Source organism: Bactrocera oleae, chromosome 2 (assembly GCF_042242935.1).
Source record: "Bactrocera oleae isolate idBacOlea1 chromosome 2, idBacOlea1, whole genome shotgun sequence".
In the NCBI taxonomy this organism is placed as follows: Eukaryota; Metazoa; Arthropoda; class Insecta; order Diptera; family Tephritidae; genus Bactrocera; species Bactrocera oleae.
The window spans coordinates 99840241-99863272 of NC_091536.1; the positions used below are offsets into that span (position 1 = coordinate 99840241).

Below are 23032 nucleotides of genomic sequence, written 5' to 3' on the forward strand. Positions count from 1 at the left end.
TAATATATTAATGAAATGTATTATTGGAGGGCAAGGGTCTAGCTACCTAGCTGTTATCATGTTTTTATATTGTGATACAAATCAATTTTTCACCTTTTGGACTGAAAATTTTCTGCAAATTTGCTACTTGTAATAATCTTTTTGTGCAATGGAAGAGGTTTTATAAAACCTATAAAAAAGAAGTGTTACTGAACTCATATTAATTATCCTACATAAATGAGAAAACTTTCAAAAATAACCTGAAACTCCAATTAATTTCATTTTATGTTTTTTAGCTATTCACACCTAAAGAATTCACCCGATATTTGTTATTTTAAGCCTTTTCATCTAACCTAGTTTGAAGTACATTTTATGTTTTCTGTCCAATAGGATGGCGTATCTATATTGGGTGGTGCAATAGGCGCTTTGCGTATACCGGAGAAGTGGTTTCCTGGCGTTGTGGATTTCTATTTAAATTCTCATAATATTATGCATGTGCTGGTGGTAGTTGCGGTGTACTCTATGCATAAAGTAAATTTAACTTAATTCAAAAATTCATACTTAGTAATGACGCATTTCGTTTCTTTTTAAATAGGCAACAATAAAAGACTTTGAATGGATGTCGGCAACGAATTGCAATGCTCCTGCAAATAACACCGCCATACTAATGGATACTTTTACCTCAAATGTAGAACTATGACCTCTTAAATATCACATATTATACAGTTATTTGTTTCAATACAACTATAATTATAATAATATAAAAAGTCTCTGAATATGTAATTCATGTGTTTACCAAGTTTCCATCGATGCAGCAAGTGATATTTGTTAAAAATTATTCAGTTATACAGTATCCGCCAAAACTAAACCCACAAATCTATGCTGTGTAAATAAAGTTAAAGAAAGGTGGAAAATTATTATACTTCCATATTTTTTATGAATTTCAATAAGAATTTATAGTTGGAGTAAACGTGTAATATAAACACTCTTTATTTTTAAAAATATCATTATTGTTAGTAGGGTTTCTTAACTCAAATTTAATTTCTTTCTATTTTCTTAGCTACGTTTGAGTGATCAAAACTATTTGTGCAGAATATCTTCTTTGATATATGGTTAATTCATAAGTAAAGAGTTTGCAGTAGTATTGGGATTTTTCACTCATATAATATATAGTATTATAAATAATCGATATTAAAATAAACAAGAAAAAACGTTAATTTCGGTTGCAACAAAGCTATAATACCCTTCACAAACACCAAAGATTCCTTACAAGAACTTGAGTTTAATAGTTCAGTTTGTATGACAGCTTTATGTTATAAAGCTCCGATCTGAATAATTTCTTCGGCAAGTTTCGGGCTTTAGATCTGTACCCGGACCCTGTAAGGCTGTTTGCTTAACAATTTATTGGCTTACGAGTTGCAAATTATTGAAATTTTTAAATTTAGGGGAGGTATTCATAAATCTAAATCAATTATGGGAGTGTATCGATAGCCCAAATACCAAAATTTGTCAACTCATAATATCAAAATCATCCGTTTTGTTCTGTTTTTATGATTCAAAAATAAAAATTTCAAACATTCCAGCCAATGAAAATGGATTTTTTTTGTGTGATAACTGAAATCATCAAAATGTAAACAAGAAATTCATGAGAAAAGCCAAAAAAGTTTTTTGAATATTGTGAATTAAAAAATTATTTCGTAAAAAGAAGTATGTTTCAAATTAACAAAACCTTCACACTTATATATAATTAAATCATGATTACTAATTCCCAAGTTTGAATATTATTGAAGTTACATTGAATATTTTCAACTATTACCTCTGTTAATAATGTAATTTTCTTTTAATGTGTCATTATTCAATGTTCAACTAATGTATTTATGTAAACAAAAAATGGTTCAACGTTATATAATATAAACACGTATATTATTTGTCATATAATCTCCATTTTCTTTCATACAAATATTTGAATGTAACTTGTATGTGAATTAGTGCACTTTTACACAGGGACTCAAAAGAGTCTCAAACCAGTTTATTGTGGGCGAGGGGACGACGAGGAAAGACGAAGGGACCGTGCCACTCGTGTTCGGGTGGCACGCTTTGTGTTCTTGTTCGTAACAGCTAGCTGCTACCTCTTTCAGCATACCTTTTCACTTTCAAATTCTTTGAATGGTTGCAAGAGCGCTCGGTTTCAAATGAATTCGATCGCAAATTTGAGTTCTGTTATCTATTTTTGTATGTAATATGCAAATATGTATGCATAGAATAATAGAAATATTATGACAAATTGTAAATAAGGAGAAAATTAAGATATAGATTATGGAGTAAAGAAATTATGAGTTTTTAATACTTAAAGATTAGGAAATTCCTATTACAAATTTGGCCTTGAAAATATTAGTAGCGGATATTCAATACATTCTTGTGGATTAGAGAATTCCCGTCTTTAGTATTTCTATGAAACTATTTAGCGGGTAGGTACTTGTATTATGCATATTGTTCTACCATATTCATGCAAGCAAAATGTGTGACCATCATCTCAACATACAAATTAAATACGCAGCACGCAGTGTTGCGCAGTCGAACCGCACAAATATTTACGAAAATTTTGTGAAAAGGAATGCAGAAAAACTAGACTCGAGTTGCTGGACTCTTTTTGACCGTGTGAATGCACAGAGCGACACCAAAAGAAAATTTGAAAAAAATGAGACTCTTTTGAGTCCCTGTCTAAAAGTGCACTCACAGAGCATGTAAATTAAAAATATACATATGACAGACATGTTAATCAATGAAGAATATTTTATCATCGCTCATATAAGAGAGAGACTTTAATTCACATATACTCGTATACGATTGTACCTCAATTATTATCTCTAATAAGAAACATGTTACTTATGGAGAACGAATGACCGCTAATAAACAAATGAAAAAGTGAAATAATTTCTTACATCGCATAAATACAAATGAGAAAACATGCGTTTGTGTTTATGGATTTTACGAAATTCATTTGAAACTTACTCTACAACTGTGGTATTACATTTTAAGTAAATAACTACCAAAATTTATTATATATATATATATATATATATACATATATATAATATTATTTAATATATATATACCATATATGTATATATGTATATATTTAACAATTTCCAAAGCAGCAATAAATAAAATATAAAATATACAAAACATACCATATATCGACGAACATATGTAATTGTAGATGTAGATATGTATGAAAAAAATAAAAAATATTCAGGGTTTGATTCACCCCACATAAAAATAATTAGTTTTCCTCAGATAATTTTAATTCGGGTTTGTCAGATCTATATTTATTATTTACAAATAATGTTGATTAATTTCTTGGCTGGAAAAGTTCTCCGTCCAGCTCCATCGTCCATGTATGTATGTATTTTCTAATAATTTGAAACACTAAATCTTTTGCATATTAACTAAAATTATAAAATAAACGTGTTATGTTGTAACATGATTTCAGTATAATTTGTGTATGCATATGTATGTAAGTACATATATACAATATGTGCATTCCGAATTTATAATTTCATTATACCATACATTAATGATGTAGCCTCTCAAATCCAGGGCCCAGATTGGTCTCCCGAATATTAGTATTTAATATTAAAATAAAGAGTTACAAATTATATCTACTAAGATACATATGTATATGTAAACTTACCTTTAAGTATTAAAATGTAAAAATTAAAGAACTATAAGATTTTAAAACATAAAATATGTTAAAATGCTAGTTTAAAAGTTCTATGCAATAATTATCTTAACTTAACTGCATATTGCATAAATCGTATTTCTCTGTCTAGAATATATTTTGCTCTGTTGCACATTATTACTCGAAACGGTAATTTAGATATGCTTTATAAAATTGTATAAGTATTATTTAGTAACTTCGGTTACGAAACAGAGAGACACGATTAATTTATTCATTAACAATCTATGCTATTGTGATTTAAAGCAATTCTAAATATCTAATATTGCTTTATTAGAGGATTAAAAAGCTTGCGATTGTTAGAGCTATTCGTATCTATAATACGAGTAATCCAAAGCGAATGGGTTGACGAAAATTTGCTAGCCTTTACTTAGCAGAAATTGTTAACTATTGTTCATACCTGTTAAAATTATACAAATGCTAGTATGTATTGTCATAGAAATTTAAATGAATTGGTTGATTAAATAATAAATAGTTCCAATTATGTATGATATAATGATATACTTGTACCATACATAAAATGCTGCAGGTAAATGGTTAGAGTTTTGAATGTCTAATCGGTCTGTTTCGGCGTGGTCAAACTATGGGAAAGGTATGATTAGATTGCAGATATGAGCTGTTGGAGAGTAGCGACAGAGAATGTTTATGGAAACAGGTAAAAAATTTGCGTTTTGAGTTCCCACATTGGACTATATAACTCAATGTTATCTGTGGTCTTGTTTGTATAGCGCAGTCCTATTTTGCAACATACATATTTTACTTAAATTTAAATCCTATCCGACAGATACATACAAACATATGTTTATATACAGCTGCGTGCAACTAATTAACAACAGCATGCCGCCGTAAACATTTTGCAACTGTGTGTATTTACATGATTACTCTTTTTTTAAATTGTATAATACATTTTATTAAATTTTATTTTAATTATTCCCTCATTACATACATGTACATATGTATGTATATGTTTTTCCCATAGATAAATTCCTTTTTTGCTTTCCGCGGAAATATTTTTTAATGCTACATTCGCTTTTAAGGTGCTGTCAATTTCTTGATTTCTTTTTAGAGTAGTGTAGTGTAAGACTACGTTAAGGACTCTTTGATTCATTACGTTAACACGAGCGACACGAGGCCGACAAATTGATTCGAACATTTTTCTGCATTTTTTTCATATTACATTCTAAAATTCTTTTACGCTTCTTGTGCGCCTAAATAAACATACTTTTGATTACCTAACTTTTTTCCCTATTCCCCCCGTTCTAACACATTTCTATTATATTATGCACATTTGAATATTACATACATTTGCATAAAACAACATTAAAATTTCCGATCATAATAGCTTAAACACAATTCGGGCGACGACGAATATTCGTCGTACTCAGCTACGTCGTCGGACTAATTTTCGCCGAGCGCTGCCGCCGTGTAAAACCCAATACGGACGATTTTCGTCGAAGCTAGTGTGTATTTCGTGCTCAAAAATATCACAATAAATGACGAAAAAAAACATAAACAATCTAAATATTGCCAACGCAAACATTTTCTTAAATTTTTTTGAAAGTTCTTAAGATTTTTACTGAAAATAACCTTTCTTTGATATGGTGATGCCGTTTTTGCCGCCGCGGTCGGCGATAAAATTAGAAATTGCTCTATCTCAAAAACCGTCAGGGTGGACGAATGTAATGTAAATGTGTTATATAAAAACCGGTTTGTGCGGCAAAAAAGTCCTGGTCTGAATATGTATTTCCAAAGCGAGGAAAATATTCTGCTTCAGGTTTGCTTGGCTTCAGCCCTTTCCTTTGACATGTAAGTTCGAAATATACTTTTGTGTAAGTTCGTTTACATAAAAAGTTTTCACAATTCCAATTCACATAGAACTTTTGCTTCGCTTCGCGTCAGACATTTGTTTTAACAGAAAATCGATGTACGGTTTTGTATAAGTACGTTCACATAAAAAGTTTTCGATACAAAGATAGACAATAAGTTGGGCAATTTTCATCGTTTTACGCTTTGGCAAGTTACAATCGCCATTTGAATTAGAACAAAGCACGGAATGCAAAGCGTTCATTGTAGCATACCCTTTGTTTTCTGCGCTTCGTTGTTTCAGTATAGCTGTCAGCGAGCTGTGTAAAGCGAGAAAAGTTGTATGTGAATCAGCCGTAATAATAATACAATAGGTGGCCATGCAACCCTGTTTTATATTTAAAAGAAAATGTCCAATTACGCAAAGATCGCGAAAATTTGGAGTAGAAAAAATAAAATTATCCAAATCACATTGGTAGATTCCCGTTTTGTCTAATTTCACCAATTCTGAGTATTTTTGTTTATTTAACAGAAAGTAAATTTTGTATTTCAAAAAAATTATGGAATTTTATAGAAAAGCATGATGTAGAATGGGGTATTGTTAAATAATGGTGAGTGTACAAAAGGCAATCATGATATTTAACGTCAGATTACGTGCCGGGCGCAACGTAACATTTTGTATTGTGTTTAATTATATCTAAATTTACTTTAAATTGGAATATACACTGTATTTATCATTTTTTAGGTCTGCAATTAAGATATATACACACATTTTTCAGACCTTTGTCAATTTAACGTACGGATAAATACTGATTTGCAAAATGTTACCAGCAACAATATTCCGACAGGTGCAATGCACCCGAAATGGCCTAAGTAAAAACCTTACGGATGTAGTAATAGGTTTAAGTACAGCTGGACCACCCGCAAATGGTGTTAACTGTTTAAATCGTTACGCCGCAGCAACAGGATTCATACGCATCTCGTTTCTTGACTTTAACCAACATCGAAACTGGGATATAGCAAGACTTCGTCAGTATGCCGATTCAAAAAAAAAGTCTTTGCATTTGAGAACGTTACAAGGCCGTCATCTACTTCAAGATGTAATAGAAAAAAAAAGAGAAATTTTTATAGAACGTAAAAATGTGTTCGTGGAGGATATTCACAAAGTGCAGGAGCGTGTACGGGAAAGAATGGAGGAGGTTATTGAACGGGAAAATGTGCTAACCATACCAAATATGTTAACAGTAGGGAGAGCAATTTTATCACCTTACATTGGATACGTCATAGTGCAACAGGATTATGGACTGGCAATGGGGTTACTATTAGTAGCGGGCATAACAGATTTAGTAAATGTGTATAATGAAAAATTTAGTAACATATTAAATGTAGAACGCATTTGAATTTTTAAGTTAGATGGACAAATAGCGAGAAGGTGGCCTAATCAAGCAAGTAAAGCAGGTTCGTTCCTAGACCCTATGGCAGATAAACTACTTATTGGATCGTTAGTTATTTCTATGGGACTTGGAAAGTTATTACCTTGGTGGTTAACCGGTACTGTTCTATTTCGAGATGTCTTCTTACTTGCAGCTGGTTTTGTCATACGCTACATTAGTTTACCACCACCGGTTAGTTTAGTATACATATAAGCACAAGTATTCCTAGAAACATAGTATTCACTTAAAAACTATTTTATCATATAGAAAACATTTACTCGTTATTTTGATGCGACATATGTAACAGCACAATTAGAGCCTACACTTATTAGCAAAATCAATACTGGTGTACAATTAGCGACAATTGGTATAAGCTTGGGAGCTCCTATATGGAACTACATCGGTAAGATTTGTATGGTTATAAATGTTTAATTTTAATTTGATAAAAAAAAAAAAAACTTATTGCAGACCACCCCGCGTTGTTTGGGCTTTGGTATTTAACTGGAGCTACAACTGTAGCTGCTGCTTTGAGCTATATCTTAAACAAAAATACGTTTAAAATACTTAGAAAAGAATCGAAGAACACATAGTACGCCATAATTATTATGGCCAACTCAAAACATTAATATAAAGCTTTGTTAGCTGCCAAGGCTACAGCGCCTTATAAATTTAGCAAAATACTATTAAAAAAAAGTAAATAATAGTTTAAATTTTACAACATGCGATTACAGCTGGAGTACGGTAAATTATTAAACTTTTACTTACATAAGAAAAATATTTTATAATCATTTGTACTATATTATTTAATTCAAGAACTTGAATACCGACTTTATGTGGTAATTATTTTATATAGTTATTTAAGGAAAATTGAGCTTTTCAAATTGTATAACTGATTCGTGTATATGTGATTATTAAATGGTTTAATTTAAATATGGTTCAATTGTATTTAGTAAAGTTGTTATATTTTATATTGTAAAATGTATTTTACACATAAACATAAATGGCGCTTATTTAAACTTTTTTCATATAGTTTGCCCCTCTTTTTTGTGGTGTGATATTATCCGACACAAAGATGCGACAATTAGGAAACGGGTTGCTCATTTTTCTTTCTTTTGCTCAGCAGTTTCCTCTCTTTCCAGTCTCCTTGCACGCTTTTCAATTATCCAGAAATACAACGATGGCCATATATATCGAACGTAATATGCGAATTTCGTTTGTAAATCTGAGATCATTACATCTTTTTCTTTGCATACAATTGCATTTAAAATACGATTAGCTACTTTTTCTGGTCGCATTCCTGAATTCGTTGTTTTATCCATTTCTACCGAAATATTGTATTAGCGCTTTAAATTAATAATTATTGGGTTTACTCACTTCCATACGTTTCTCCACTACCTGTTAGTGCATTCATAGACAGCTGTGTGCGTATATATCCTGGACTTATACATGTCACCTGTACTCCCTTGTTAGCTACTTCTGAACGTAAGGAGTCGGAAAACGCTTGCAAAGCATGTTTGGAAGCAGAATACGCGGAACGATAAGGTAGAGCAAATTTACCTTGTACTGAACTTATAAAACAAATATGCCCACTTTTCCGCTTTAACATCGATGGTAATAAAGCTACTTTTTTACTTAAAAATATCGTACAAACAAAAATATTTAATTTATGATTAAGTTACCTTTAGTCAACGCTACCGAGCCGAAGTAATTGACGACCATCAATTTCAAATCAATATCCACAGTAGAGGAAATAGCTGTAGCTCGAACGCTTATACCACCATTGTTAACTAGTATATCAATTTGGTTATGAACTTCTAGTGTTTTTTGGGCGAAAGTGGGAACATCTTTTAACTCGGCCAAATCTAAAGGCAAGATAACCGGTGGAAATGTAACGGTGCCCTATTGTTAAGGATACAGGATTACAGTAAATTTAAAGTGTGTACTTAAATCTTATGATGAACGAAAGCATTTACCACATCTAAACCTAATAATTCCTTTTTTACCCGTTCCAGTTCCTCAACTCGCCTAGCTGCCAAAATTAATTTACAGCCGGCTTTGTAAAATGTATGGGCCAAAGATTCTCCCAAACCAGAGCTGGCACCAGTTATCAACACTACCTATAACGTATGTATTTATACTTATAATAATATGTAACCAATTTTAAACACATACATACCTTTTCAGCTAATTCATTTCGGTACCTTTTAACTCGGAGTCGATAAAAACATTCCATTAATACAAAAGGCAAAGCAACTGGCATTAAAATCACGCCTAAAAGTACATACAGTGAGTTCCATTGGCTACTTTGTCCTGGTGCAACACACTTTTCAACATCGTCCACAGACATTGTTTTAAAATTTTTCGGCTCCTTAGCTTTATATTTTACCAACGCACTTTGATCATTCAATATCAAATCTGTTTCTTGTTTTGTTTTTATTTTATTTCATATACATTTTTATAATGAAATGTCAATTGTTTATTGCGAGGTAACAGCTGATTTTGACGTGTGAAAGAATTTATAGTAATCATAAAGTGATTTTCAAAGTTTTGTTTTATTAGAAATTACCAAATTAGGGATAAACTATGAATGTGCTTAGATTGTGTATAAGTCAGGGTACCAGTAGGATACTTCATATTCCCGAAGTTATTGCTCCTTGTCTCATACACACTACGGCCATCCGTACAACGTTTTGGGAAAAAGAGAAGAAATCGGGTTATAAAAGTAATGTTACACTGCCTTCCAGAAAGGATCTAATTGTGGAAGGATTTCGTGAACTAAAAAAAGAGATACAACTATGGAAAGATGAAATGAAGGAAAAATTAGATTGCGATCCAATACTTGTTTACCGCCCTGGTGAAACGGATGTGGTATTCAATTTTAAAAATGAAAGTGCCTTTGATACATGGGTCGTGACAACGGACGCTGATCACCGAGAAGGCAAAAGTACAGCAAAGCTGGAAATGAGCTCAGCAGGAGCTGGGCTGTTTCATGGTAATGTCAATTCCGAACATGTAAGAGATGGTATTGTAAAGCGAACCGGATATGCGAATATCCGAACAAAACGAGCGCGGGTAAGACAATATAAACGAATACATATCAATTATATTATATTCAATATTCATTGTATGTACTTTGGAAATTTTAAAAAGTGTACACAATTGTGTGATTTTAACCAAATATAATAACCTTTTAGACCAATGGTTTGATATTTCAGTAAAAGTTGTCATACTTATATTATTAACCCAAACATAAATATATGTATATGATTTCCTGCAGCGGTCTTTCAAGCGAGAATCAACATATGATTGGACGCAATATAATACTCTCGTAATGAAAATACGTGGAGACGGACGTAGCTACCTTATTAATCTTCACACGGAAGGCTATTTTGATTTACAATGGAATGACGTATATCATTATGTGCTTTTTACTAGAGGTGGGCCTCATTGGCAATTAGTTAAGGTAATATGCTAATATGTAAAAAGACGTGGTTCGCAGATTAATTAAATTCTATGCAGATCCCATTTTCAAAATTCTTCCTCTCATCGAAAGGCCGAATACAAGACAGGCAAGGACCAATTCGTTTAGATCGTGTAACACATTTTGGATTCTCAGTAGGAGCAAAAAATAATATGGATGGTCCCTTTCAATTGGAAATTGAGTATATAGGTTTGGAATTCGATCCTAATCACCGCGAGGAATTTGCTTATGAAATGTATAAAGCTGATAAGTACATTGTCGCGACTTAAACACATTTGGAATCACATAAAAAGTTGTTTTTAAGGCACAACAAACCTTGGTTGTTATGTAATTTGTAAAGAAAATAATTAATATTAAAATAAATAAGTTTTGAAAGCGATTTAATTTATTTTATAAACTTAGTTAAGTTAAAAAGTAGTGGAAGTAAAATTTACACACGCTAAAAATCAACCCTGAGTGATTGTTTACACTTTCAGTTTTGCATTACATAAAAATTCTTATTGGTCACTATTTTTTCAATTAACTGCTTTACTGTGATAAACATTTGCGAAGCAGAACAAACATAAATCTTTTAGTTGCTTAGCGGCGAGTGGATGTTTAAGTAATTGTTTTTTATTTTGTTAAACTGAAGGCCACGTGGAAATATAGACGTTGCTGTGCTCTACATTCGGATAAAAACAACAACATGGTAACTATTTTATATATGCCATGAATACATGAACATACCTTTGAATTTGGCACCCACTTGGATGCAGCTTTTAAGGAGAGGTTTACGCCTTCACTGTGAGTAGTATAAACAGAGCAATTACCGTCAGGGATAACATTGCCATGGGCTTTTGAAAAAAGTTGGCTCCTAGGCCAACATTCGATCGACTTTAACGGAATTTCCAACGAAATAAGTTCATTGCGTAAAAATTTGTGCTACAAAGAAGCAATATGTCCAATTTTAACGTAATTATACATGTTAATTAGGAAAAAGGTTCCATAACGTAAATAAAAAAGAATACTAACATATACATATATACATACGTATGTACATACATATGTATATATTTAGTCGTTGGTTCAAAATTACTACTGTCCTCTACAGATTAAAAATTGCCCTTTTGGTGAGAAAACCGGTTGAATTTCTGTAGGCAATTTATGCTTGCACAACATGCTGGACTAGTGATACTAAAAACAATTTGTTTTTGACACAATACTTGGAGTAAATAATGTTGACGTAGGTTTTAGTTGCAAAACCTGATTTCAGTGTACCAAATTCTACGCAAGTTCATTTTTAGTAGCTTGTGACACCTTAAGAGGCTTTAACTTCATTAACCTAACAAACATCTGCTGTGTTGGCAACTTAGAAGAATTAGTAAGAGAAGGCATCAATTTTTTGTGTTTGCGGAAGTTGTCTCAATTGCGTATGAGATAAGATGGTTCGCTGCAGTGAGGTACGAGTAAATATCAAGGGAATGCTTAAAGTAAAAGTTAATTTAAAGCATAATAAAAAGTATAAAAAACAGGTACTCTTGCTAAAGTTTATAATTTCAGAAAGATGATCGGAAAAATGTACATATACATACATATATAATATTATTACGTGGCATTTTATATCGTTTCGTAAGATTAAACCATTAAAGAGTTAGATTTATAATTTAAATATATAAAAATAAGCAAGAATTGTTAGTCTTTATAATAATTCAAACACATGCATTGAGTTATATCGTAACGAATTCATTATAGCAAGAAACTTACCTTTATGACCCAAACATTTTGCTGAAACTAAACTTCCATCAAAGTCCGGCCAAATTCGAACCATTCATATCAGCCGCATATCCAGGTGAAAATTGGCTTAAGGTACGACCACTTAAAGATGGTGACTACGACCGTGGATTTCTGCAACTGCTTTCACAACTGACCGATGTAGGTCATGTAACTCGGACACAATTTTTAAGTATGTATTATTAAAAAAAATATGTAATTATTATATTATGTTGAAACTATAGCTGATGAAATTGAATAAATGTGTCTATTCAATAGCAAGGTTCTCCCAGATGAAAGCCAGTGGCGATTACTACGTTACAGTGATCGAGGATACCCGAAAAAATGAAATTATCGGGGCAGCTTCTTTAATTATCGAACGGAAATTCATACACAATTGTGCAATTGTAAGATGAAAACTAATTAATGTATGTCTATGTCCTTTGACCATTCTTATTGTTATTTACAGCGTGGACGTTTGGAGGACGTTGTTGTTAATGACAATTACCGCGGCAAGCAATTGGGTAAACTGTGAGTATCTTGGAAGCGTAATTTTTTTAAATGAACATACTATTATTCGAAAAATTTCTTTTTAACAATTTACTGCATAGTATTGTGGTAACTGTTAGTCTATTGGCTCAACACATCGGCTGTTATAAAATGTCGCTAGACTGCAAGGACAAGCTAATTAAATTCTACGAGTCTCTTGGCTATGCTCTAATTCCCGGAAATGCTAATTCCATGACAATACGCTACGATGAGGAACCGTTTGCAGTGCGACATAACAATACTATGTTAGATGCTACCGATGCTAACGCCGTCAACCAAACTGTGAGCCTCGATTTTTCTTCTTGACAATTAGCCACCAGTACCGCTCTTAAATCGAAATTGTAATTACTTACAACATTTAGTATAAAAGAAAAATATTGAGAAAACTGTTGTAACATCATTAAACATAGTGATTCTTAATAATAGCCGAAAATAAAGTATGATTGGGGATTAGAAAAAGCTATCCTAAATTGAAACGAATCAAATTGTAAATAACTTCAAATACTAATTGTTTTCGGCTATCCATTAATATGGACATATGTGTTTCACAGTTAACATTTTCTTTTTTGTTGTAAGCTTTAAAAATTTCTAATTTATTGCAAAGCGCTCCGGAGATGAGGGGAACATTGTAAGCATTTTTGAAGCGCTTTGATAGCGGTGCTGGTAGGCGGTGGTGCCTTGCAACTGATGTTTTATGCATACTTATACAAATAGTAGCATCAGAAAAGGCATACATTAGAATAGTAGTTTTTTTAATTGTTTTAAATTTTATTTACGTTAATGTGTACATTGTTTGTACATTTAGTTTAACCATATGATTTGGTTTTAATTTTTACTTGCAAACATGGCTGAAATTGAAAGGTAGTGGTTATATTACCATTTAAAAGTACGTTTATAAAATAGGTAGTGTAACCAGTGAACGGCTAAGGAGTTTCAGTTAGCTATTGTTGAAATGTTGGCATATACATATACATATATGAATACGAAATTATAAATTAAAAATTCGGTATTTGTGATTTATTTATTTTTTATTATTACGAACTTGTAAGTAAAGCAGTTATTCTCATTCGAAAATACTAATTGTATTCGCATAAGTGACCACATTTCGGGCATTTAAAGTGATTACCAAAATAATCCATAATGTGTTCTAAATGACCACCATGGGAGCATCCTTGACACCACGCATAAAGTCCCCGCACGATGAGACCACAAACAGAGCACTTTGATGACTGCATTGATTTGCATTTCTGACAGTACCATCCCACACTGCTGCCCAAAGGTCGCCCGCATTCACCACAATTTGTGTGCACTGAGGTGGATTGTTGATTCAGTTCGCGAACTGGACGAAGCCATGAAAGATTCATTACTTTACATGCCTCATTCCATAGTTGATAGCGATGAAGTTGATCGATATATGTTTGAAACCATGTTTCCTATAGGTAGATGGATTCTTACTTGTCTCACAATCCCTCATAGACTTGAGAAGGCATACTTACAACGAGTGCATCATCGATTTGGAGAAATTTTCGTGCCTCACCCATAGCGATCATTATTGAAATACTTGTTTGCACATCGCCAACATCTCCTTGCAACATTATCGATTCCGCAACAAATTGATGTGGCTCCCAAATAGGTATGGCGGGCGTCGTATTTACCTTGAGAATACTAGGCATGTTGCACGCCTATAAGTACACATAACATGCACACATACATATTTATTTGTTCAATTATAAATATATGTAAAATAGTAATTTACAGTTGGATTATCCTTGGATTCAGGTTTTAAATCTAATTGTGGACGTGCCGCTTGTACGTCATGATGCAATGCGGTTTCTTGGTGGGAATGCATTTTTGAGAAGTCTGGTGGTCCGACGTATATGAAGCCTTCCCGTAGTAGATCAAAATTGTCAAATGTTATTTCATTAAGTATTTGAGTTTCAGAGAGAATTACAGAACCGAATGGGGGATAATTTTGTTTAATGCTCCCCAAACCTACGCCCACAATACCGTTAGACGAATCGATATCCAGATGCATAACATTATCTACACTGTCGTCATTACTGGCAATGTCATTATTTGGGTTACTATCCCACTGAAGCGCTTCATGAACGTTTGCTATTTGTGCGGGGCGACGTAAGGATTGCACACTTTTTTGATTAGAAAAAGAGTTGCGATGTATATCGTATTTTTGTTTACTGAATTCACTCGAACCATATAAAACCCTTATAAAGGTCCACAATGTGGTTGCCTATATATTGTGTGGGATGAAATTATATTACAATTTACAAGTGGGTGAACATTTTGGACTTACATTGTGCTTTCCGTATTTTTTTGTAACAATTGCATTGTGTTCACACATATCTGTCAACTTTCTACCGCTCAAAATTAGCTCTTTAGCACAACCTATGAAGCATTCATGTTCCTTTAAATGTGTAACTTCCTCCTCAACTGAATATCCAGTGTACTGAAGAAAAAATTACAAAAGTTGATTCTTGTTCTTGTTCTTGTTGGTTTTTCTTTTTACCGATGGCTTAAGAATAAACTGGCAAACATCTGATTGAGCTAAATGGAATTGCTCATCAGTATTTGTGGGCCGTCGCCGATTGCTGCAAATATAAAACAAATTCAATTCAATATACATTTATTTTTTTCAAGCTTCCTTACACAAATGAATTTATTTTAGATCCTTGTGTAATAGTCTCAGTAGAAGTTAACTTAATTTTCCGCGCGAAAGAAATATCTCCACGATGACCCAAACTTGCACCTTGTACATTTGCTTTTAATGCCGGGCGAATGGCATCTTTAAATACATGTCTATAAATAGTAGAGTCTTTGCTGGTTGAAAGTAAGATCTGAGAATTGTCCCCCTTCCAAGCGATGCCTGTAGTAACGTTCGTATGATCATTGAAGGAGGCAAATGGTATGTATGGCCGTCGAATATCCCAAATATGAATGCTATAATCGACAACTAATGCACAACTAGCTATGTGATAACTGAATTTAAACAAATATAAAGTTATCAAGGATTTGGAAAAATTATAAAAGTTGAATCATTTTCCTTACGTTCGATCAGGCCGCCACTTTACCCTGCCCACGACTGCTATGGTATGAATTGTATGTTCCAACGAAGCTTTCCCATCCATATTCCAAATCTTAATTGAAAGAGGTAAACAAAAAGTGTAATATAATTAAATAATAATTCATACCTACTTTTATTTGTTTATCACGACTTCCGGTGGCCAGCCAATTTTTGGTAGGATGCCAATCACAAGTATAAACAGGTCCGCTATGGGCTGTGAACTGTAGAATACTTTTGTCGCCTCTAAAAAATATTTTCAATACATATTCATGTTCAAAATAAAATACTTCTTACTTTCGGAGGTCCCACAATTGGACGGTCCCATTTTCTGAAACTGCCGATATTACATATTGCATATGTGGACTAAATTTTACATCACGCACAGATTCTGAATTACTATAGTAAGTATACGATGACTTTTCATTGCGTATGTCGAATTGCTTAATAGTACCGTCTTGGGAACCAGATACGAGTATGTGCGGATCGTGAATGTCAAAGCCAACTGTATGTGCAGTACGTTCATGCTCATTATAAACGTGTAACTGTTTCTTTTGTCCGAAGCGGCTGAGATCCCATACGGATACTACACCATTTGTGGCAGCTGTAGCCAATATATTACTATCCAAGGAGCTCCATGCTACATCGTTAGACGAGTAACTAAGATTTTGATTTTTACCACCGCGCATATTGCAAACTTCTGTAAACCCATCACTATAAATCGCATACACCTTTAAAACTGAAATGAAAATATCTTTTAACTTAAGTCATTTTAATCAGATCGTCAGTTATTTTTCTTACGACTTCGGCCAGCGACGGCTATTTGGTTACATTCTCTATTTAACGCCAATGCATTGGCATGTCCCTCCTGGCAAATGCGCATTGAAATGGTATTGGCATCGTCAGTGCCACGTTCGCGCCAGTCCTGAACGTTCTGCATATTTACACAATTACACCGTTAGTACTATTTCTTTAAATTGGAAATTTAACTTTTTGATCCTAATGAACCAATAAAGCCATTGCCTATTGCCTATACAATGGAAGCGTATCACAACATATGTGCCAATAGTAAATGACAATTTTTGACATTTCTTATCAATAGACTCATTTTTATCGTATTTACATAGAATTAGGTAGATCTAAAATGGTAAAGTGTTTTTATCAAATATTATTTAACGCTTAATATTAATGTGAACAATTCATTAAAAAAATTAAACAATTTAATTTAAATACACCATCTGAATATCTGAATATATTGCACAATTTTTCCCGATCTACGTAATAAACACAACTCTGTGTGTAAATATAGGAAACGTCAACAGATAACATTCGCAGTAAAAAAAGTAATCATATAGCTACGTCAGGAGAAAAGTTAAATTTATTGGTAAAGGGATATAAATATGCATTAAATTGCCAAAAAGTAGTTGAGGAATATTAAAAGTATAAAATAAATTATTTAACAAGAGTTATCTATAATGGAAAATATGTGCGAGAACTCATAATACTAATGTAAAAGTTTGCAGGAAAATTGTAGGTGATATTAAAGTTTCTATATTGGTGCGTGTAAAACTAAAACAAAGTATGAAGAAATAAAAAGTGAAAGTAAAAAGAATAAGGAAAATTTGGTGGACAACGGAGTGAATTGGGAAAAAACTAACTTTTTTTTACTTATTATTTGGAAGAGAGAGGTGGTTGTGAAACAAATAATAAAGCTTTAGGTTGCGTACTGACTGAACAGCTGGCATATATTAATTGGCAAAATTCGTTATTAACTTTTTTAAAACACATTTACAGTTGCTGAAAATAGTTTTTTGATTATTGTACAGCACCTGTAAGCAGAATTCATATTTATTTGTTTTTGTGTGACATACTGTCGTCGACAACATCAACAAAATATTCAGCCGTCGATCAAAAATGTGGTCGTTCTTCTCGCGCGACTCGACGAAAGACTTTCCATATGATATTGGTGAACAAGTACCCGGTTTAGAGTCACGCTCCATTTGGACATTGCACAAAGCAAAGCGTAAGGGCACGCAAGAAGAAGTCTCGGTATTTGTTTATGATATACGAAGTGGTTCAGATGCTAAATGTGAATTAGCAAAGGGAGCATTGAAACGGCTAAAGACTTTAAGGCACCCGAGCATTCTACAGTATCTGGACTCATTTGAAACGGAGAAAACACTTTATATTGCTACTGAAGCAGTTGAGGCTTTGGGTACTCACATTGAGAAGTTGGCCTCTCATGGTACTCAAAAAGATTTGTATTTAGCATGGGGGGTGTTTCAAATCACAGTAAGCATATATTTGAATTTAATTGATACAACTTTTATTTGAAAAATATATTTAACCACCAAGCGCGCACTTTCATTCCTTAACAACGATGGTAACCTAAGACACAACAATGTTTGCGTTTGGTCGGTATTTGTTAATTCGTCTGGTGAATGGAAACTTGGTAGTTTGGAATATGTGTCGCCAGCGGACGGGAATCCTATGCCACCATTTAAAGTGCCACCCGCTTTAGAGGTGTATGATCCACCGGAAAAGAACGACCAGAGCAAATTAAAAGCAGCTACAAAATGGTATGAAATTTTATATTAATGTTACAATTTAAGGTATTCTAAAGTATTATTATGCCTAACTTTCAGCTCAGTTGATATGTGGGGATTGGGATGTTTAGTTTGGGAGTCATTCAATGGACCTCTAAAAATGCGTTCAAACCTTAAAGACATAGATAATATACCAAAGTCGTTGCAAACTCTTTATTGTGAATTGGTAGGCGCATCGCCTTCAAATAGGCCCAACCCAGCTGATATCATAACGAGATGTCGCAAACCAGGTGGTTTCTTTAAGAACGATTTAGTTGATTCTCTACTTTTCCTTGAGGAAATACAAATCAAAGACAAAGCTGAGAAAAATCGTTTCTTTAGTGGTTTAACTATGCATTTAGACAGTTTTCCCGACAACGTTTGCAAGTAGATATGTATATATGTATATTTTTTACTCATTCAATAAATTCCATATTCGCACTTTGCAGGCATAAAATACTTCCTCAGCTTATCACTGCATATGAATATGGTGATGCAGGATCAGCTGTGCTCGCACCCATGTTTAAACTCGGAAAATTACTTGATGAAGCTGAGTACCAAAAACGCATAGTTCCCTGTGTAGTGAAGCTTTTTGCTTCTACAGATCGTGTGACGCGTTCCCGATTATTACAACAATTAGAATTATTTATAGCACATTTACAACCGCAGGTAGTGAATGATCAAATTTTTCCACAAGTCGCACATGGCTTCTTGGATACCAATGCTACCATAAGAGAACAAACTGTAAAGGTGATAAAAAGATAATTATTTGATTTCAAATAAATGAAATTTGAATTTAAATGTACATATTATGTATATATATTAGTCTATCATTCATCTGGCCCCTAAGTTAAACTACAATAATTTGAATGTTGAGGTGCTACGACATTTTGCGCGTTTGCAAGCACGCGATGATCAGGGTGGCATACGAACCAATACAACTGTGTGTTTGGGAAAAATCGCCCCACACCTACATCCACAGGTGCGGCAGCGTGTTTTGGTGTCTGCTTTTATAAGGGCTATGCGCGATCCTTTTCCGCCAGCACGAGTAGCTGGCGTACTTGCTTTGGCTGCTACACAACAATACTTCCTGCTAAGGTAATGCATACTTCAAACATGAAAATAATGGAAGCTAATTTTTTGATTTCTATAAAAATTCAAATTAATTAGTGAAGTGGCAAACAGGGTTCTCCCATCTTTGTGTTCTCTAACTGTTGATCCTGAAAAGACTGTGCGCGATCCAGCTTTCAAAACGATACGTGGCTTTTTGGGTAAATTGGAAAAAGTATCAGAGGACCCAAGTCTACGGGAAACTATGGGTAAGTTAAAATAAATGTTTTAAGATGTCAATAATGAAATTATATTGAATATATTTAATTTTAGAAGCTGATGTGCATACTGCTACGCCATCGATCGGAAATGCAGCAGCTACATGGGCGGGCTGGGCTGTTACAGCAGTTACAGCTAAATTCTACCGCAGCCAAAGTGATTCTTCACGTCCGCGGCCGCCCTTAACTGGGCGAAATCTCTCTAAACCTGCATCTTTGGGTATGGTGTTTACATTTATTTTAAATATTAAATGGATTTAGATAGTGGATTTTTTTAGAGCAACCTTCGAGTAGCAGCTTATCAACGACAACATCCAGCGTCACATCTATGACATCACTAGAGCATGAAAGCAACGACACATCAGCGTCTGCATCAGATTATGGCAATAACGACTGGGATAACGAAAATTGGGGCGAAATGGACGTAAGAAAATCCTATCGATATTATATATGAATATTTATTAAATAAATACCATTATTTGCGGTTAGACATCACAGGACCCTAGTAGTCCAATGGCTGGCACTTCTAACAATGGTCAATTGAATGCATCGAATGCACTCAATGAAGTGCGTGATGGTTGGGATAATGAGGAGTGGGGCAGTTTAGAAGAAGAACCAGTAAGTTAAGAATGTTGAGTTTGAAAAAATAAAATTTAAAGCTCTCAAAACATTACAGGGAGAAGAAGAGGAAGAACAAGACGAACATTCGCAGCCATTGCATACGAGACAATCAGCTCTTCCTGTGGATAAGCAAATGTGTACGCCAACAGCACGCCCACATCAACAACAATTGCTGCAACATCAATTGAATGAGCTTATCGAACCATTAGCTAAACTGAACACTCACACAGCGACATCGCCATCGCCATCAAGGGGGCAAAATCAGCATGCCCTTGACATGCGACCAAAAGATATTTCAAATATAGCTATTACACAAACGACAACAACAACGGTATTTTCAAATTGCAACAATATCAGTCCACCACACATAAATAACTCAACGAATTCTAATGCAAATTGGAATAGCGATTCATGGGCCGATGGTGAATTCGAACCTGTTGATGAACAGCTGACGGGTAAAGAAAATAAAACCATTGTATTAACATTTATCCAAAATTATTTAATTAATTATATATTTAGGAAATACCAAGTTGGATGAGGCGCGTAGAAAACGCGAAGAGAAAAAATTGCAGAGGCAACGTGAGTTGGAGGCGCGGCGAGCGCAACGTACAAGTGGCCCGATGAAATTGGGTGCCAAAAAGCTTTAAGATGTGGATTTTTAGTTTTTAACTAAATGGTTATATATTAAATTATATTTATACTTGTTTGAGTGTAATGTATATAAGGTCCCCATACAAATCATATGCATTTTTGGCGTATACATTTGTTTACTAATTCATGACATGGCGATAAGAAACGATATAACTATATGTACGTAGTAAAATTTGTCCGAAACCAAATGTGCAGTTTTTGAAAAGCAAGAGAAAATTGTAATTTTATAGGTATATATGAGACATGGAAAGATTTTTTATAGATTAAATATCAAAAACAAGAAAAATTAACAAAAGAGTATAAAATAGAAACTAAATATTTCGCATATAAAATTTATGATTTAAAATCTCTAAAAACTGAAAATTTAATGTAGAAATACAATATTTAGTCACATTCGTTAAGGTGCAAGCGTAACTTAAAAATGCTATATGAAGTCTTATCAACAATTGTGCAGGAAAATGCTGCACTTATTCTTACAAAATAATGTTTGTGTATTCATAAAATATCACTATTGTTTAAACTTACGTGCACCAACATATATTGTTAGCTCATATTTTTACCTTTTGCAAATTAACCACAAAAACAAATAAAACCAAAAGTAGCTAGATACGAATTTCAAATTAAAATACTTAGTACTGCTATCTCAGCAATAGATTTTATTGTATATAGTACACTCTAATAATTGAAATCATTGCTGTAGTACTTAGACTTCGTGCAGATGATTGAATTTACTAATTAAATATAATGAGCCCAATTAAATTAAATTCATATAGTATAAATTTGTATGTATTTGCTTGTTATTTATTATCATTGCATTTTGGATTAATTTGTGAAATTCATAATGGTCATTTTGGATAATATCAGATTATGATTTCCTTATTTAATTTTAAGGTAACTTGGCTTTACACCACGGAATTTTATATCTGAAAAATATATTTAATGGGAACTTGTTTGTGGCAGAATGAGCGATTTTATATCATTTTGATATGAAAGCATTTGGCTCACAAAACAAATTTCTAAAAAGTGCGACGAGCGGAAATCCACCATACTTATTACATGAATATATAATTGCTAGAACTTTATTTTCCAATTAAGATACATTTTGTTATTAATAACACAATTATTTGTTTTCGATTAGGTGCTTTTTAGCTGGCAAAAATATTTCCAGTTTCCTTGGCTTCTTATCAATATGAAATGTGAATTACGTTATTATTTCCTCGAATTTGTGGATTTAGTATATAGCTGGGTATTTTTGTATAGTGATCAGAATTTTGGAATGAACAGTTATTCACTGCAGATATTATTTATGTTCATATTGTATACGTTTATACATGTGTATACATGTTGGTTAGATCGTACAAGGCATTCCAGCAGAGTGTATGTACTTAACTGGCGAATTAAAAAAAAACACAAATTAAATAACATTATTGAATCTACAGTAACGCTCAAAGTATATCCAATTGAACGACATACATAAGTATAATGTGATCGGGGCTTAAATCGCTTTCGAATTTTTAAAATAATAAGAAATTTGGGTCCCGGCTACGACTCGAACAAATTTAGGCATTTGTTTAAACCAGTTGTACAGTTATGTTTATCATAATTGGTGTCCTTATACAATTATGTCGTTTTAGATAAGTAATTTATTATAATTTATAATTTAGAAGTGAAAGCACCACTATACCGTATGTTTTAATTTTTGATTAAGAAATGGAATATGAACGAAAAGTGTGAGCCTACCAGATTTTGAAAATACATATACTTTTTGTACTCACACATATTACTTATTTTCATTTTTATTGAAATTCTAAATATTAATATTATTCAATATTATCTACGTTCCTAATTACAAATTTTCTCTAAATAAGAAGCTTAAAAATAAACGTTAAAGTGTAAAAAGTATTTATTTGACGAAAATCAGTAAAATACAAAAATATAGCTACATTTTATTTTTCTCTGCGAAAATTACGATTTATGCATGCACGCGAATAAAATGTACACTGCAATGTCAAGTATTACTTCAAAATAAGATTAATTG

The 23032-nt window shown here is 33.0% G+C and overlaps 7 protein-coding genes across 13 annotated transcripts in view; 5 read left to right on the forward strand and 2 right to left on the reverse strand.

The window, feature by feature from the left end:
- Nucleotides 1-901, forward strand: part of LOC106616181 (uncharacterized) — a 30273-nt gene extending 29372 nt beyond the window's left edge. For all 3 annotated transcript variants that reach the window (XM_014232731.3, XM_036357614.2, XM_036357613.2), the window contains 2 exons: nt 370-510; nt 575-901. In XM_014232731.3, coding sequence (XP_014088206.1) covers nt 370-510; nt 575-679 — 246 coding nt within the window. In that variant the 3' untranslated portion in view covers nt 680-901. The remainder of the gene's footprint in view (nt 1-369; nt 511-574) is intronic.
- Nucleotides 902-5941: 5040 nt separating this feature from the next.
- On the forward strand, nt 5942-7884 carry CLS (cardiolipin synthase). 2 transcript variants are annotated; one of them, XM_014232590.3, is made up of 5 exons: nt 5942-6132; nt 6267-6867; nt 6931-7146; nt 7222-7357; nt 7423-7884. In XM_014232590.3, exons 2-5 carry the CDS (start codon nt 6343-6345, stop codon nt 7542-7544), a joined length of 999 nt encoding a protein of 332 aa, XP_014088065.1. In that variant the 5' UTR covers nt 5942-6132; nt 6267-6342; the 3' UTR covers nt 7545-7884. The 2 variants fall into 2 exon arrangements, with proteins under 2 accessions (XP_014088065.1, XP_014088067.1); XM_014232592.3 differs by having other exon boundaries at nt 6301-6867.
- A 10-nt stretch (nt 7885-7894) lies between these two features.
- Nucleotides 7895-9398, reverse strand: LOC106616101 (dehydrogenase/reductase SDR family protein 7-like). Its single transcript, XM_014232589.3, has 5 exons — nt 9131-9398; nt 8928-9071; nt 8634-8853; nt 8329-8574; nt 7895-8275 (listed from the first exon to the last, which is right to left on the reverse strand). The coding sequence occupies exons 1-5, from the start codon at nt 9299-9301 to the stop codon at nt 8052-8054; spliced, it is 1005 nt and encodes a 334-aa protein (XP_014088064.1). The 5' UTR covers nt 9302-9398; the 3' UTR covers nt 7895-8051.
- A 31-nt stretch (nt 9399-9429) lies between these two features.
- Nucleotides 9430-10814, forward strand: CIA30 (complex I intermediate-associated protein 30). The gene is made up of 3 exons (XM_014232611.3): nt 9430-10026; nt 10232-10417; nt 10474-10814. The coding sequence occupies exons 1-3, from the start codon at nt 9538-9540 to the stop codon at nt 10702-10704; spliced, it is 906 nt and encodes a 301-aa protein (XP_014088086.1). The 5' UTR covers nt 9430-9537; the 3' UTR covers nt 10705-10814.
- A 464-nt stretch (nt 10815-11278) lies between these two features.
- Gnpnat (glucosamine 6-phosphate N-acetyltransferase) lies at nt 11279-13742 on the forward strand. Of its 2 annotated transcripts, none has more exons than XM_070106158.1 (5): nt 11279-11946; nt 12167-12377; nt 12464-12591; nt 12654-12715; nt 12796-13742. In XM_070106158.1, the coding sequence occupies exons 1-5, from the start codon at nt 11857-11859 to the stop codon at nt 13037-13039; spliced, it is 735 nt and encodes a 244-aa protein (XP_069962259.1). In that variant the 5' UTR covers nt 11279-11856; the 3' UTR covers nt 13040-13742. The 2 variants fall into 2 exon arrangements, with proteins under 2 accessions (XP_069962259.1, XP_014088079.1); XM_014232604.3 differs by having other exon boundaries at nt 11286-11874.
- Wdr24 (WD repeat domain 24) overlaps nt 13736-23032 on the reverse strand; it is a 43088-nt gene continuing 33791 nt past the window's right edge. The window contains exons 2-11 of one of the 2 annotated variants that reach the window (XM_070106152.1): nt 16611-16743; nt 16107-16548; nt 15944-16055; nt 15797-15885; nt 15398-15727; nt 15258-15339; nt 15045-15197; nt 14490-14981; nt 14230-14415; nt 13736-14166 (exon numbers count right to left, since the gene is read on the reverse strand). In XM_070106152.1, the coding sequence (XP_069962253.1) occupies nt 13810-14166; nt 14230-14415; nt 14490-14981; nt 15045-15197; nt 15258-15339; nt 15398-15727; nt 15797-15885; nt 15944-16055; nt 16107-16548; nt 16611-16692 (2325 nt within the window). In that variant the 5' untranslated portion in view covers nt 16693-16743 and the 3' untranslated portion in view covers nt 13736-13809. Of the gene's footprint in view, nt 14167-14229; nt 14416-14489; nt 14982-15044; nt 15198-15257; nt 15340-15397; nt 15728-15796; nt 15886-15943; nt 16056-16106; nt 16549-16610; nt 16942-23032 lie in introns of those variants that run through there. The other variant, XM_036357610.2, reaches the window with a different exon arrangement.
- On the forward strand, nt 17143-22770 carry yata (N-terminal kinase-like protein yata). Of its 2 annotated transcripts, none has more exons than XM_070106148.1 (11): nt 17143-18101; nt 18165-18388; nt 18455-18781; nt 18844-19144; nt 19221-19492; nt 19565-19713; nt 19778-19942; nt 20001-20146; nt 20212-20340; nt 20399-20798; nt 20863-22770. In XM_070106148.1, the coding sequence occupies exons 1-11, from the start codon at nt 17724-17726 to the stop codon at nt 20988-20990; spliced, it is 2619 nt and encodes an 872-aa protein (XP_069962249.1). In that variant the 5' UTR covers nt 17143-17723; the 3' UTR covers nt 20991-22770. The 2 variants fall into 2 exon arrangements, with proteins under 2 accessions (XP_069962249.1, XP_069962250.1); XM_070106149.1 differs by having other exon boundaries at nt 20221-20340.